This window comes from Zootoca vivipara, chromosome 3 (genome assembly GCF_963506605.1).
Source record: "Zootoca vivipara chromosome 3, rZooViv1.1, whole genome shotgun sequence".
Taxonomy (NCBI): Eukaryota; Metazoa; Chordata; class Lepidosauria; order Squamata; family Lacertidae; genus Zootoca; species Zootoca vivipara.
The window spans coordinates 12315770-12331141 of record NC_083278.1 but is presented as its reverse complement, the minus strand read 5'-3'; the positions used below and the strand labels follow the sequence as shown (position 1 = coordinate 12331141).

General features: G+C 40.1%; 1 protein-coding gene across 14 annotated transcripts in view; it reads right to left on the bottom strand.

Moving 5' to 3' along the window:
- The window catches only part of PLCB4 (phospholipase C beta 4), a 194869-nt gene that overhangs the window by 47003 nt on the left and 132494 nt on the right, over positions 1-15372 (bottom strand). For all 14 annotated transcript variants that reach the window (XM_060272408.1, XM_035110090.2, XM_035110098.2 and 11 more), the window contains 9 exons: positions 14881-14962; positions 13316-13416; positions 12674-12731; positions 6689-6797; positions 4921-5131; positions 3119-3212; positions 2291-2370; positions 1754-1838; positions 789-879 (listed from right to left, as the gene is read on the bottom strand). In XM_060272408.1, coding sequence (XP_060128391.1) covers positions 789-879; positions 1754-1838; positions 2291-2370; positions 3119-3212; positions 4921-5131; positions 6689-6797; positions 12674-12731; positions 13316-13416; positions 14881-14962 — 911 coding nt within the window. The remainder of the gene's footprint in view (positions 1-788; positions 880-1753; positions 1839-2290; positions 2371-3118; positions 3213-4920; positions 5132-6688; positions 6798-12673; positions 12732-13315; positions 13417-14880; positions 14963-15372) is intronic.

Sequence of the window (15372 nt, the reverse complement as noted above, 5' to 3'; positions counted from 1 at the left end):
CATCTTTTAATTCAAACAACACATATTCTACCATCAAGGGAATGGTTAAAAGTTAAAGCCCACGACAATTGTCCACGATCTTAGTGGGCTTTGGGTATCTGTGCTTGTTTACTTGAAAGTAAGTCCCACTGAGTTCAGTGCAGCTTACTCACAAGGAGACATGCATATGACTGCAATCATTCTGCATTCTGCTAGATGTAACAATCACTCAGTCACTGTGATAATTTATCAGAAAGTTGGTTCATGCAGGAAGGGACCAGATTCCCCCATCTGCTGACAAAGGTGAAAGATATTTCAAATGAATGTGTTCTCTGACAAACCTCAACGACTCTAGAAAATTGAGAGACTAGGGTATGGAGAGCAAAATGAAATTCACCACCCCATTGAGACTAAAAACTAAATAACTATCCTTTATGCAAAAAAAGAGCTACTTTGTAAAATCATAAGGTACCTTGAAAAGTAAAAAAGTACTATGGTGGCATAGCAATTCAGCAATGCTTTAGAACAGGGTTTCCCAAACTTGTTTTTGGACTACAAATCCTATTATCACTGACCACTGGGTCCTGCTAGCTAGAGATGACAGTTGTAGTCCAAAGACAGCTGGAGAAACCCTGCTTTTTGAAGAGACTGTTACTGCAGTTTTTCATGAAAAACAACAGAACAGTAAAATAGAAAGTCTTTTTCGGGTTGAGGAAATACTAAAGGTAACTCTGAGACAATTTAGACAGGAGACTACAATGCTGGTGTTCTTGTGAGGCTTGCACTTCAATACTTTTAATAGCACTTACTTTTTTCCACTTCAGTTTTCAACCTTTTGTTTTTAATCAGGATTTTTCTTTTGAGATCATTTGGGGAAGGCAGGGGTCTTCCTGGTTCGAGCTGCAACCAAGAAAAGAGGCATAATTAGGAAACGCACGCAAACATTTACAATTCGTATTGGCAAAAACTGCACAGAACCTGCCTGTAGCCTTAAAATCTAAATGAACACACACAGGCGGGAAAGAAGATGCTACGAGACAAATTAAGACAAACAGAAATAACTCGGTTACAGTACAATCCTGTATGTGTCTACTGAGAAGCAAGTCCCTTTGAGATCATTTGAACTTGCTCTCAGGTAAGTAGCTATAGGATTGCAGCTTTAATAGAACAAAGGCCTCGGGCAAAGAGATATATGTCTGAAGGTGCTTCCTAAAAGGGAACAGTCATAAATATGTCCTGATATACAAAAAAGGTTTCCTTTATTCTTGTGGAGGGATGGCTAGGCTCTTACGAATATCTAGGAGCAATGAATGCCAAAGAGAGGATGCCAACAAAAGAAAATAGATGGAGGCTGATTGGCAGATGAAGCATTTCATCTAGCTAAAAGAGTGCATCACAGGAAGGCAGGAGCATGCTAATATATTAAGGCAGAAAAGTCAACAGGAGCAATAGATATTTTCAGGGCACTTCATTATGGACACCCTTCAAACCCTGAGATCTATCGGTTGCGTCTCCATTTGGGATACCTGCGCGGCAAACCTGAAAATATTTTTCTGGGTTTCGTTGCGTGTGCATACGCAGAAGCACTAAACCGCACCGTGCTCAGGCGCAGAAGCGGCACCTCTGGATACACACACCTCAGGATCCGACCGGAGCTCCGGAAAGGATCCTGTGCGCAACCAGAGGTACCACTGTACTGTACATAACTCTTGTCACCAAAGTTTTCATTGATTTTTACAAGAAGATGTAAATAAAACAGTTGGAAGGTACCTACTGGATGAGTTTCGAGTGGCTGCTTTAATAGAAGGTCTCCAAACAGATCTTCACAGTATTTTGACATTTTGTATTGTTGATATTTGCTGGAAAACAATATAGTGTTTATATAGAACACGAAGCACTGTTATGAATCAAAATACAACTGAGTATGGAGACTATTCTGTTTTCTCTCTCTCCTTCTGTCTGCTTATTCCACAACGGAAAGTTATTAGAGCAAAATACAATAACCATGAATAAAAGATTAGCACAAAACCAAATACAATTGGAAAATTGATTTAAAACAATTATATGAAAGTGGCTTCCAAGTGTATTGAAGCTATTGTGCCACAGTTTAAAACCCAAAAAAGGCAAATGTGACTTCTATCTGTAATTAAAGCAAGTGCTGTAACTCAATGTGACCTTGAATTAAACTTAAGCCAATTACCTTAAAAAGCTGTCATGTACAACAGTTGCCCTACTTTAAACTTTGCCACAATTTATCTCTCAGTTCATCATGGAAATATGCAAGAGGAATAATCCTTCATAAAATATGTACCTGCAGTGATTTTCAAAGGACAGGATGACAGGATAATCAGATGTTACAAATGCTGTTTCCTTAATGGCTTGAATCACATCCTTTAAATGAGCAAAAAGGTCACATGTGAGAAAACCAATTCGATTGCAATCAGAAACATAATAAAGAAATTGGAAAGATGCTGTGTTTCAAGAAAACCCCAAACAGATGCTAAAATAGCTTCACATTGATCTTTTCAGTATTGACTTGTTCAATAAAATTTCCCAAATTTGGGTCTCCAGCTGTTTTTGGACTACAACTCATCCCTAGCTAGCAAGACCAATGGTTAGGGATGTTGGGAGTTGTAGTCCAAAAACAGCTGGAAACCCAAGTTTGGGAAACACTGAATTAAACTGAAGAGCAGGTTTCTCAAAGTTCTCCCTGTTGCTGAAGGAAGTTAACTGTGTCAATAAATGGCGCATCTTCACTAATGCTTTAATCCATGCAGACCACTCTATGCAATCTATTGCTACTTGCAGGACCTTGCTCAACATAAATCATACCCATTCCCTTTGCAATGATAAAAAAGGAGAATAATAAAGCCCAACAGAGCCATAATAAATTGTTCTCCATGGAGCATGGAAGGATTCAAATGAATGCTGCTGCACAGAAGCATTTTAGTGGTCGATCATAAGCAAGCTATAGTATAACAGAGGGGGGAAGAGTTCTTTATATGCTCTTTCCATACTTGGGCAGAACTACAACATTACACAAAAGAAGGAGTTCACACAACTTGCAACTGAATTCCTGGCAAACCAGGGAAAGTATTGTACTAACTGACCTGTTGTTTGGCCTTTTGAAATTCATTACCTTGAAAAGAATGTCTGTACACATTGCCTTTCCGTGAGTTATTATCGGTTCCTGGTCTTCACCTTTGCCATCCCAGCAATCGAGTTCAACACATCTGCAAACCAATGAAAAATAAGTACTGAATCCCCTTTTTGTTACTAAAGCAGTTAAGTCAAATATTTAAAAGCGACCGAATTCCTTTCTTTTTTCCCCTTGTCCCCCCCAATAAATTTTTATTGTTTTCTCAGATTTCTTTACATCAACAAATACAATTTAGAATTATACAGCAAATAGCTTTGTCAAGCTCTGACTTCCCTCCTCCCTTAAGCAGGTAATTTATTCCAATTTACTCGCACATTTTACAATTTCCCAATATTAGATACTAACTCAATGCCAAATATTATATCAATGTTAAATCAATATTGTAGGGTCTAATTTATGCCCGCCAGAGTCTTTAAATTCTTATAATTCTCCTTTGCATAATCCATAAATTTACTCCATTCTTCTCTGAATTTCGTATCCTCCTGTTCGCGGATTCTGCACGTCACTTTGGCCAATGCTAAATATTCCAACATCTTCACACGCCATTCCGCAATTGAAGGTAATTCCTGTGATTTCCATCACTGGGCTATTAATACTCTTGCCGCCACTGTGGCATACATGAACAATCTTTGGTCTGCTTTTTAAATTTCATTTCCCATCAGCCCTAATAGAAAGGCCTCAGGTTTTTGGGGGGAACCTCGGGTTTTTGTGGGAAGCGACCGAATTCCTTTCAAACTATCTGCCATAACGACAAGAGTGGCTACTTTGAAATGCATTCTATATGTGCATAAGCCATATGAGGGGAAAGGATTAAGTATCTTGACCCTTTTTTAACCTTGATTTGAACTGACCATTGAACCATTGAACTGACCATTGTATGCTATGGTTGTAAGGGACACCTGCATGCTGGAGTCTGGTTGTGTGTAGCCGCCCCTCACAGGAGGCATGACTTTGTTACAATGGCCCCTCTCCCCTCCTGCTTGTGGAGTCCCTTCATGCATGGGGCTCATGAAGGAGACATTGTTCTCAGATATTGGACATGCACAGTGAATGTACATGTGGTTAAGGGTGGGATCTAAATTCTTCTATCAAATCAAAATTAAATCAGCCTCTCTGCAATGAATTCAAATAAAAAATTATGTAAATAAATGTGAATACTGATTAATTTAGATACAGTATAAGGAAATAGCTCTCAAATGCAGGTGGCTCCGATAAAAATCAACATTTTCCTTTGCTGCAGTCAAAAGCAAATGCAGTCAGATGGCTAAACCAAACCCTACTTTGCTCCTTGTGTCATTTATTTAAAGGCATGACTGCAAATTTCCACAAGTTCTCTGAAGAGGGAAATATTCCTTTCAATATTTAAATCAGTTTGTTGTATATGTATATTTGTGTGTCATACCATGTAATATACTGAGTCACATGTAGCAGCAAACCAGATGCATTTAAGATGTTTTTTTATAGTATAGCATCTCTCTAAAATATTCATTTGAATAATTGTGTACAGCTGAAAGCGCTGGCAGCATTGAGATAAACGAAACACTGTAAATAGGTTTGGGTGGATGCAATAATGGAATACTGAATGTTATAGCTTTTGTAAAATATGAAGGGATTTATGATATGTAAAATGAACCATGGAAAGAGAGGAAGGGAAGTCATTGATATTTTATGGATGTAAAAAGAGTATCTTAGACTGTAAAACAGAAAACTTAATAAAAATTATATACAAAAAATAAAATAAAATAAAATATTCATTTAAACCACCAATGTGAATGTCCAACCTGCATCCGGCTAAGAGGACTTGTCTATACATCTCCACAGATGACTTCCCACCAAACTGTCTTCCAGTGAGATACGTGTTGTGGGAGGAGCTAATGAAGTAGTGAGCCAAGGGTTGTTCCATTTCTTGGTATAGCTCCAAACGGTCCAGGAAGACAGGGGCATTCTCGTCGGACATCAAGTACCGGCAAAACCCATCACTTGACATGAGACCTAAACGCATGAAAACGTAACATTATGGATTCTGTGCATTCATGCTGAGATTTAAAACACACATGAGAAATGCTGCAGATTAAAATTAGGGGGCATGGGAGCAGCCAAGGGAGACTTTCAAAGCCTCTTCCAAGATGGGGTATTTAAAAGTGGGATATGGAGGCAGACATGCAAAAGGTCAATTCTGTGTCCAGGGCAGCTGTCTACCAGCTCTATCTGGTACGCAGGCTGAGACCCTACCTGCCCGTGCACTGTCTCACCAGAGTGGTGAGTTATCTAGTTATCTCCTGCTTGGACTACTGCAATGCACTCTATGTGGGGCTACCTTTGAAGGTGACCCGGAAACTACAACTAATCCAGAATGTGGCAGCTAGACTGGTGACTGGGAGTGGCCGCCAAGACCATATAACACTGGTCCTGGAAGACCTACATTGGCTCCCGGTACATTTTTGAGCACAATTCAAAGTGTTGGTGCTGACTTCTAAAGCCCTAAACGGCCTCAGCCCAGTATACCTGAAGGAGCGTCTCCACCCCCATTGTTCAGTCCGGAAGCTGGAGTCCAGCTCCGAGGGCCTTCTGGTGGTTCCCTCCCTGCGAGAAGTGAAGCTACAGGGAACCAGGCAGAGGGCCTTCTCAGCAGTGGCACCCGTCCTGTGAAACGCCCTCCCATCAGATGTCAAGGGAATAAACAACTACCTGACTTTTTGAAGACATCTGATTAGGGAAGTTTTTAATGTTTAGGGAAGTTTTTAATGTTTGATGTTTGACTGTGATTTTTAATATTCTGTTGGGAGCTGCCCAGAGTGGCTGGGGAAACCCAGCCAGATGGGTGTGGTATAAATAAATTTATTATTATCATCATCATCATTATTATAAAGGCTTTACGACTTACCTCCACACTCCAGCTTGAGCCTCCAGAGGCTCAAATGGGAGCACAGGAGCTGTCTTAAAGCCCTTGCAAAAGCCTCATTGGAGTAGTTCACAGGTGTGAGCTGCTTTTATATGTACTTCTGCCCAGGGCTCTAATCCCCACTCAGCTAATGAGCAGGAATTAAATCCTGTTGCCTTGGCTGCACAAACCTGTTCCCTTCTGGACTACACAGGCCTATGCACTGATCCAGCAGAGCTCTTTCCATCTTGTTAAAGCTCTGACAGTTTTTGGGGGGCCTTTGCAAGTCCCAATAAACCACGAGGTATGAAATTGCAAGACCGGAATCCGAATCTCTGGAGCCAACCTTATAGGTTCTTCAGGCCAGATCCATATCACCATCTAGCTTGGCAGATCCAATTTGACAGGTGCTTGGGGTTTCAAAGCACCACACGGGGCTTGCAACATCTTCTGAATGTGGGTAAATGAGGTTCATTGGAGAGTACTAGAGAGTTGGCAAAGGTGTTTTTTGACTGAATCCCCCCATGTGTAAAATGGAAACAACTGAGTCACCTCAATGGAGGCTTATTTCAAGGAGGAACAAGATAGGATGATGTTCACACAAAGATGGATCTTGCAGAAAACAGTACATTTTATAGAAATGATCACACAACACCCCTGCTTCTTACCCTTGCTTTTTAAATCATCATCTGGCTCATATGTCTCAATTATCTGCATTGCTCGTTTGGGATCATAGAACGGAAATAAAATTTCATTCAGCCGAGGATCTCGTTGATGCTAAGATTAGAGGGAAAAAACAGGATTTAGAGGGATAACTAGAGTACGGCTTTACTTCCACATATCTCTTATTAATGAGAGCATGGGAAGGGGACAGATAATTAGTTTTAAAACCAGAACACAATTATTCAATGCATGTTTCAATGTTTAGGTTTTTAAAATAAATAAATAAATCCAGCCATTGGTTGCTAAATTATTAAATATTCTCAGTATAATTGTATAATGTGTATTAATGTTGTCCATACACAATAAACACATGCAGTGCGCATTGCAAATAATTTATTGCCCCATTTCAGGGTTCCTTAATAATTTCCTCTCCCCTTTCCTGAAATCTGTATTAAACAGCGGATGGAACTAGTTCACGGCTATCTATTTTAAACTTCCATGTACAAAACCACTACTGCTTATATCCAAAGAGGAAGCCTATACATAAAGAACCTTAAAACCATACTCTGTTTCATTTAAGGAATTTCACACAATCAATTGATAACTTAACCAGCCTTTTAGGTTCATCTGGCCACATATTGGTTTATAAACACAAACAAAGCTGAAGTTATTGGGAGTAAACATTGACATGGAAGAAGGACATTGTTGCTAAGTAGAAAGATGACATCAATTACCAATCTTGCCCCAAAGAAAACAAGAGTAGGGCTCAGGTTACTGGCCAAAATTAGAAATACCAAAGATGGAAAGAACTGCTGTCATCAATTTTACTTTCTTTTTAGAAGTAGTGGTGAAGATATCTCACAGAAAGAGGGACCATCTCATTAATATATCGGTCTCTTAAATTACAAAAACCCATTCTATCAAGCACATTGCAATTGTAAGATACTGTGTCTTACAGTAACTATGCTTGCTAAGGCTGGGTTGAGACAAAATGGGGAGGGGAGCATTATTATAGTATGATGAATTTGCAAGCAGGATCTGAACTATGAGCAACAGAAGGAATTAGGGATTATTTTGAGAAGACAGGTTGCAGCGAGGGGGACAAATTAAAAACACAATGGAAAACAGGAGGAGAAGTCAACAAAACCCAAGAAAAAATTATTATGTTTTGGTGTGTCACAGACCTACGGCATTTTGATGAAGTTGTTGCTTAATGATGGATGTAGAGGAAAAAATTGTGTATTGTTTTTATTTCTGTAGCACTACCAGCATGTACGACACTTTCCAGAGAACAAGGTCCCTGCCCCAAGAAGCTTACAGTCTAAAAAATCAACACAGTAAAAACAGCAGAGAGAGAGAAGGGGAGGAAGGGCGTAAATGGGGAAGCAATATACAGTTGTTTCAGATACACTTGCTTAGGCTTAATTCCAGGCTCAGTAAGGTATGGGAACTAAGGGACTGTGCCAAAGCCTTCATGGGAAAGGTGAGTTTCAAGGAGTGATTCATTAAGGAGTTCTAGGATGGAATTCCAAACATATGCAGCATAAAGGGTGGAGTAATTTGTTGGAGCAGGAGGCTTTCAGATGGTGGAGGATGGTGAAGCTGGAGGAATAAAGCTCTCAGGATATATATCAGGATATAAGAAAACTGAAGACCAGAGAGATGACTGGAGTTTTTGCCAAAGAGACAGAAAGGAAAAACCACCCCCTAGCAGTGGGACTTTCTTCCAAGAAAGTGTGCATAGAATTGCATCCTTAATTTCATTAGATGAAACATGTGAATTGTATAATATCCAGAATTATTATTGTGAATTCAGGTTTATTTGCAGGAGACTTCTAAAATTCTAGGGCTTGAACTGCTATTGCATCAATTTTGCAGAATGGCCAAACATATACCTCAAATCACTTCTAAGAGACTAGTCTCCACTAACAATGTGACATTAAAAATTATTATTATTATTATTATTATTATTATTATTATTACCTTCTAAATATGGCCCAAAATGATCTACAAAATAAAATAAACTAGCAAAAAACAGCTAAGGTTTTTTAAAAAAATAGAGAAGATGAGTTTTAAAAATGGGTTTAAATTAGGGTTGCCAGACTCAATAGAGGACAGGGCTTCTGTGCTTTTAATTGCCCTGCTCTCTTTTGAGTCTGGAAACCTTAAAGAGAACCCAGCAGACCCTTTGTATAATTTCTAAGCAAAGGGTCTGCTGGTTTCTCTTTAGGGTTTCCAGACTCAAAAGAGAGCAGGGCAATTAAAGGCACAGAAGTCCTGTCCTCTACTGAGTCTGGCAACCCTAGTTCAAATTAACTACTAACAAAAGTCCACAGAACGTAAGGGTTTTACTTTGTCATTGTGGATTAGATCAGCACATTGTGGGCCTGATTCTCCACTGAATAACAAAATCAAAAGGCAAGCACATTTCGGCTGGGAGACTTCTAAGCGTATGCAAGCAAAATAAATATATAACTATAGAAATCCTTCAACCAAAGTAAGTGCCCAGCTGTGAACTTCACTTATGAGAGTTTTAAGGATTGAATGCAGAGCCCCGTATGTTGCAGACCAGCAGTTTCAGAGTGGACAGTCTAATATAAGAGACACCAAGAGACATCTGTTGCAATTTCTTAAATATTTTGAGGTTCTGTTCTTCATAGTGAAAACATTCATTGTGTCTATTGCCTAAATTAATATTAACTTTTTAACAGACATTGCCAAATCAAGACATGCAACAGAGAATGCATCATCTCTTAATCTCTTCTACAAGCAGCCGCACTGAAAGTTACGGTACATTGAATTCGTGGATATCTAAGTTAAAGCTGATGAAATATGAAAGCAACAAAACGCAGGCTGGTCCGTTGCTGAGCTTCACATAAAACCAGAATGTCAGCATGCATGTAACTTCACATGCCAACAACAAATTCACACAGCTTATGGACAGTGGAAAGGTCACCATCTTCAGTTCCAATAAAATACTCAAAACCTTTGAGTAACAAAGAGGGGCAGTTTCAGATATTGCAACAACTGTCCCCTGTCCCTCACTACATTACACATGAACTCCCAGTATGAGTACACAGATAGGCAATGCAGGAAAACAAAAGCAGAAGGGGAAGAAGCAAGAAAACTCCGAGTACTTGTGAACAAGAAATCATTACATCCTTCCCACCATTAAATATTTTTCTCAAGTTTTTTACATTCTCTCCATGCTATCTAATTTAAAACTTCATCACACCAGTCCCGCTGTATCTGATCAATGGTCTATTCCCCCGTCGGTCATTGTTTCCTACAACTATGGTCTGAAGTTGCTTCTGTCCTGTTCTAAAGCTGGCAGCCACAGTTTCTCAGTTCAGGCAACACCAGAAACAATGGCTAATTTGAGACTTCATGGTTTAACTGTGGCTCACTGCAAAGGGAGAATGACTGCTTGCATAGGTAAAACACTTGTGTATCTCTCGGCTTTAATAATATAAGTTAAGATATGATTTTTCCCCCCAAGGACTTTTCCAGGAAAAAAAAAATCATATCTTAACTGGAAAAGACCCTGATGTTGGGAAAGATTGAGGGCACTAGGGCAGGCATCCCCAAACTTCAGCCCTCCAGATGTTTTGGACTACAATTCCCATCTTCCCCGACCACTGGTCCTGTTAGCTAGGGATCATGGGAGTTGTAGGCCAAAACATTTGGAGGGCCACAGTTTGGGGATGCCTGCACTAGGAGAAGGGGGTGACAGAGGACGAGATGGTTGGACAGTGTTCTCGAAGCTATGAACATGAGTTTGACCAAACTGCGGGAGGCAGTGGAAGACAGGAGTGCCTGGCGTGCTATGGTCCATGGGGTCACGAAGAGTCGGACACAACTAAACAAGATATGATTGTCTGGATGCAACCAAAGCACATCTGATAATACCTGAGCCCCATCTCATCCAACAAAGACTTGGGGGCAGGGCATTTCATTTCAACAACTTCTGGCCTGTTCATGTACCATCTGTTTCTGGGTAGCTCTTACGACCCATGCCTACTTCAGCAATACTGTATGTATGTTGCCAATTAAGCTTTTCTTCTGGCCTGATTTAACTTGCTTTGGGGCAGATATATTGACAGCCTTCTTTCCCGAAGACTGTAAAAATCAGGAGGCAGAATCTGTAGAACATGTCCATCTGTTTTATAACTTCTATGCTGGGATTCAACAGTGTACGACTGGTCCTTTATTGACCAAACTACCAGGAATGCCAGTTCCATTTTATGTTAAATACCCAATAGAAGATAAAAGCCCCAAAGGTGGTGGCCAAATCTCTATCAGCAGCAGTGAGAACATGAAAACAACTGACCACTTGAAACTAGAAAGAATATCTCCAAGGACTAATTAGATTATTATAATTGTATATGATTTTTTTTTTGTTTTACACTTTTGTGTATTGTGTACTTCTTCCTTTTTTTGTCTATTGACTGAAATAAATCAATTGATTGATGAGATATTGTGCAATATATAAAAGTTAAGCAATCATGCCTAAAAACTTTAAAGAAGGGAATGTCCTTGAACCTTTCATTCAATTGAATTTATACTAGAGAAAAGCACTTGAAACTTCATAGGTGAGGGTTATGGTGAAAGGAAGGTTCTATTCTTCACTCCCTCCGTTCTCCCTTGTTTTCTGATTTTCCTCTCACTGACCAAACCACTCGTGCCCTTCATATCATCAGCACTCCTGAATTCTCTCTCTGTCACTTAGGGGGAAAGAGCACTGGAGATGGAAGAGCGGCAGAAAGAAGAGTTGCTTGACTTCATCTTAAAATGGCACCATCCTAGAATGAACAAAAGTGGCTGAGCAAGGGTCAATGGCAATCTTTCCGTAATGAGGGAGAGAGGACGTGACAGGAGTTCCAGCAACTGTAAGGAGAGCAGGGGCAGCCCCCAAAGTGAGTAAATGGAAATATGGTAGGCAAATCAATCCTCAAAGCAACAATAACAGCACAGCAATGACTAATGAGGGTGAGATGCAATTTATCTTTGACACAATCCCTCTCCAACCTCTTTTTTAAAAAAATTAAAAAGCTGAGCTGAAGACAAATGAATTGACTTCAAAGGCTATACTTTGACTCAGCCACATAAATATCATGTGTACTCATCTTAACGCTCACTGGAAGGACAGATCGTGAAGCTGAGGCTCCAATACTTTGGCCACCTCATGAGAAGAGAAGACTCCCTGGAAAAGACCCTTATGTTGGGAAAGATGGAGGGCACAAGGAGAAGGGGACAACAGAGGACGAGATGGTTGGACAGTGTTCTCGAAGCTACCAACATGAGTCTGACCAAACTGCGGGAGGCAGTGGAAGACAGGAGTGCCTGGCATGCTCTGGTCCACGGGGTCACGAAGAGTCAGACATGACTAAACGACTAAACAACTCATCTTAACACATTTATTAATAAAAGAACCTTCCATGAAGAACACTTTTCATCCAGATATTTAACTCACTAAATACTACATCATCATCAATTTGCTTTTGGAAAGGACATACTACGATTCATCAGAAAGCATATTAGGAACACCGCATCACCCATTTTTTTCAAACAGCAAATGGACACTAAGAACTCCCATTACTACATGCAGAAGCCCAATTCTCAATCTCCCCTCTGCTTCCCCATCAATATTTAGAAGGATTGGTCCAGAAACATTTGACTCCTAAAAGTAAAAGTTCACTTCAGTTGAAATTACGAGAAATTCAGTTAAAATATAACGACAAAGCAGTCAATAACACACACATACAACAGCTACACACTACGGCAAGTGATCAACACAAGCAATTTGCAAAGCCACATGAAGAAAGCAGGAGAATGTATCAATATGGAGCTGATTTTTGCACCTGGGTATTGCCAAAATGGAAAGATCAGCGGATCAAAACCACAGCAGATGGTAGCATGGAGCATGCAATGAGAAGAAGCAAGCCACGGCAGACAGACTTGTATGGTAGTTAATGTATGAAAAAGCTTACTTCATTTAGAAAGCTCACTAATTGGTCTACCGTTAAATAATCAGTTTTGTCTCCATTGCTGAAAAGAAATTTATTAGAAAAAGTAAGTTTTCATATAAGATGCTACAGCAGATATGATTTACATGTTGACATTTTTTTATATATTCTCAACACCGAACTAATATTCTCCCACTGATCTAAGCTTTGTGTTTTCAAAGCAGCCACTATTGTAATTAGTAATACTAACTGTTTTCTACAGAACAGGAACTTTTTTCTCCATTTCATTATTTAACAGATAAAGGGGATTAACAAACCAACATGTAAGTCTTCCACATTAAAATCTTAGTGTATGAAATTTCAGACATTAAGACTTTCTTAACCTAGTTAGTTTTCATATATTGTGTTAATAATTTAAAAATAGCAGGTTAATATTATAGGTTAGTAAAGCCAATTCAAAAAACAGTTCCTTCCAGGTGCTTCTCTTAATGCAGAAGATCCTGAAAAACACAGCCGGGCCATTTACTTAGGGTAAATCTTTGTAGAAGAATGTAGACCTGACTGCTAATATTAATATGGCAAAAAAAGTCATGGCACAGTAATATTTATCATCTTTGGATTCAGTAATCAGAAAATTAAATTCATTTTATATTGAGATCAACTTACATTTTCCTAAAAAGATCCTCTATATCAGTTCGAGGACATATCTTCTGAGTCAGTTCATAAAATTTCTCATAAGTAAAGGATGAAGGTTCGATTTCATCATTCTGAAAAGGAAGCGGAAACATGACTATACTAGCCCCCAAACACTTTCATAATATTTTACTCAACAAACTCAAAATTAATACTGAATCAACCATTGTTAAAGACTAACACAGCACAGGACACTTGGCAGATTTCCTGCGTAACTACACCAGTTGAAGGCACAGCTGGAATGTGAATTGGCAAATGGAAACTCTTGGGTCTCACTGTAAGTGTGGGTCACATGCCAAGCCAGCTGAGCGAATGACCACAACCATTTTACACAATGCTCATACAAATGGAAGCACTGAGTGTCTTGCCTGTTATCATTTGACAGAAAAAAGCAAGAGTACAGTCATACCTCGGGTTGCGAACGTGATCCGTGCGGGAGGCACGTTCGCAATCCTCAGTGCCGTGTCTGCACACACGTGTGACGCAATTTGATGCTTCTGGGCATGTGCATGATGCCATTTTGTGTTTCTGCGCATGCGTGAGCGTCGAAACCCGGAAGTAACCCATTCTGGTACTTCCAGGTTCTGTAAGCCAAAAATGTGCAACCCACAGCATTCACAACCCGAGGTATCACTGTACTGGGATACATTCACAGCAATATGTGTAATGTTTAGTGCAGGCATCCCCAAACTTCGGCCCTCCAGATGTTTTGGACTACAATTCCCATCTTCCCCAACCACTGGTCCTGTTAGCTAGGGATTATGGGAGTTGTAGGCCAAAACATCTGGAGGGCCGCAGTTTGGGGATGCCTGGTTTAGTGTGTATTTATAAGCTACGTTGTTCAAATTATAAACAGCATACAGGTTAATCTTTGCAGGCAAATCTTTAAAAATGTAGCATAAACACTGACAACTGGGAAACACTGGCCTGTGAGTGCTCCAATTAGAGAACAGCCTTTACCAATGGTGCCATGGGCTTTGAAGACATTCAAACTCAGGACGAAAGGGAGAAATGTGCTAAGAGGAAGGCACATTTGGCAAACCCTCACCGTGATCAACTCCCCCCCCCCCAATGTCTCCACTGTGGAAGGACGCGTAGGTCCAGAATTGGCCTCCAGAGTCAATTATGGACTCACTCTTTAAGACCATGTTCATGGAAGACAATCTTATTCAGCTATTAGTGATCGCCAAAGAAGCAGCAGCTTTGCAAAAGAACTAATTAATTTAGTAGGGTTGGCAATACGTCTGGAACTTCCCAGACATTGCAGGACGTATGGTAACCCATGTCAGAAGTGATGATTTTGGCGAAAGGACTTAAAAATAGCTCAGAAACTTCTTTCTGTCTTTTTAGATATTGCAAAAAAAGTTCAGCAACTTCTGTGTCCGGATTTTCACTTTCTGAAATATGGCAACCCTATGATAGTTTGCTAAAGGTGGTTAAAGGTGGCCATGAGTAACCTTCCACCAGCAATGTTTGTTTTTACTCATGACACAGATTAAAAATAAAGCCCAATATTCTTGAATATTAAATGTTTATACCTTTCCACTGGGAAGACCCAATTCCTTAAGTGCTTGAAAGATCACTTTTTCAGTTTTACCTGATGCAAAAGTTCTGGTAATGCTAGAGAAAAACAATAGATAGGTTATTTAAAGGGCATTCTGCATTCCCATCAGCATAACCACTTCCACCTACAGAGGCTCCCTTGGGTGCTGAACACACACATTCATACATGCTGCAGATCCACTTTACTAATAAGAGTGGCTGTTTTTACAGTTCCATAGGGACCCAGGTGGCGCTGTGGTTAAACCACTGAGCCTAGGGCTTGCTGATCAGAAGGTCAGCGGTTCGAATCCCTGTGACGGGGTGAGCTCCCGTTGCTTGGTCCCAGCTCCTGCCAACCTAGCAGTTCGAAAGCACATCAAAATGCAAGTAGATAAATAGGAACCGCTACAGCGGGAAGGTAAACGGCGTTTCCATGTGCTGCTCTGGTTTGCCAGAAGCGGCTTTGTCATGCTGGCCACATGACCTGG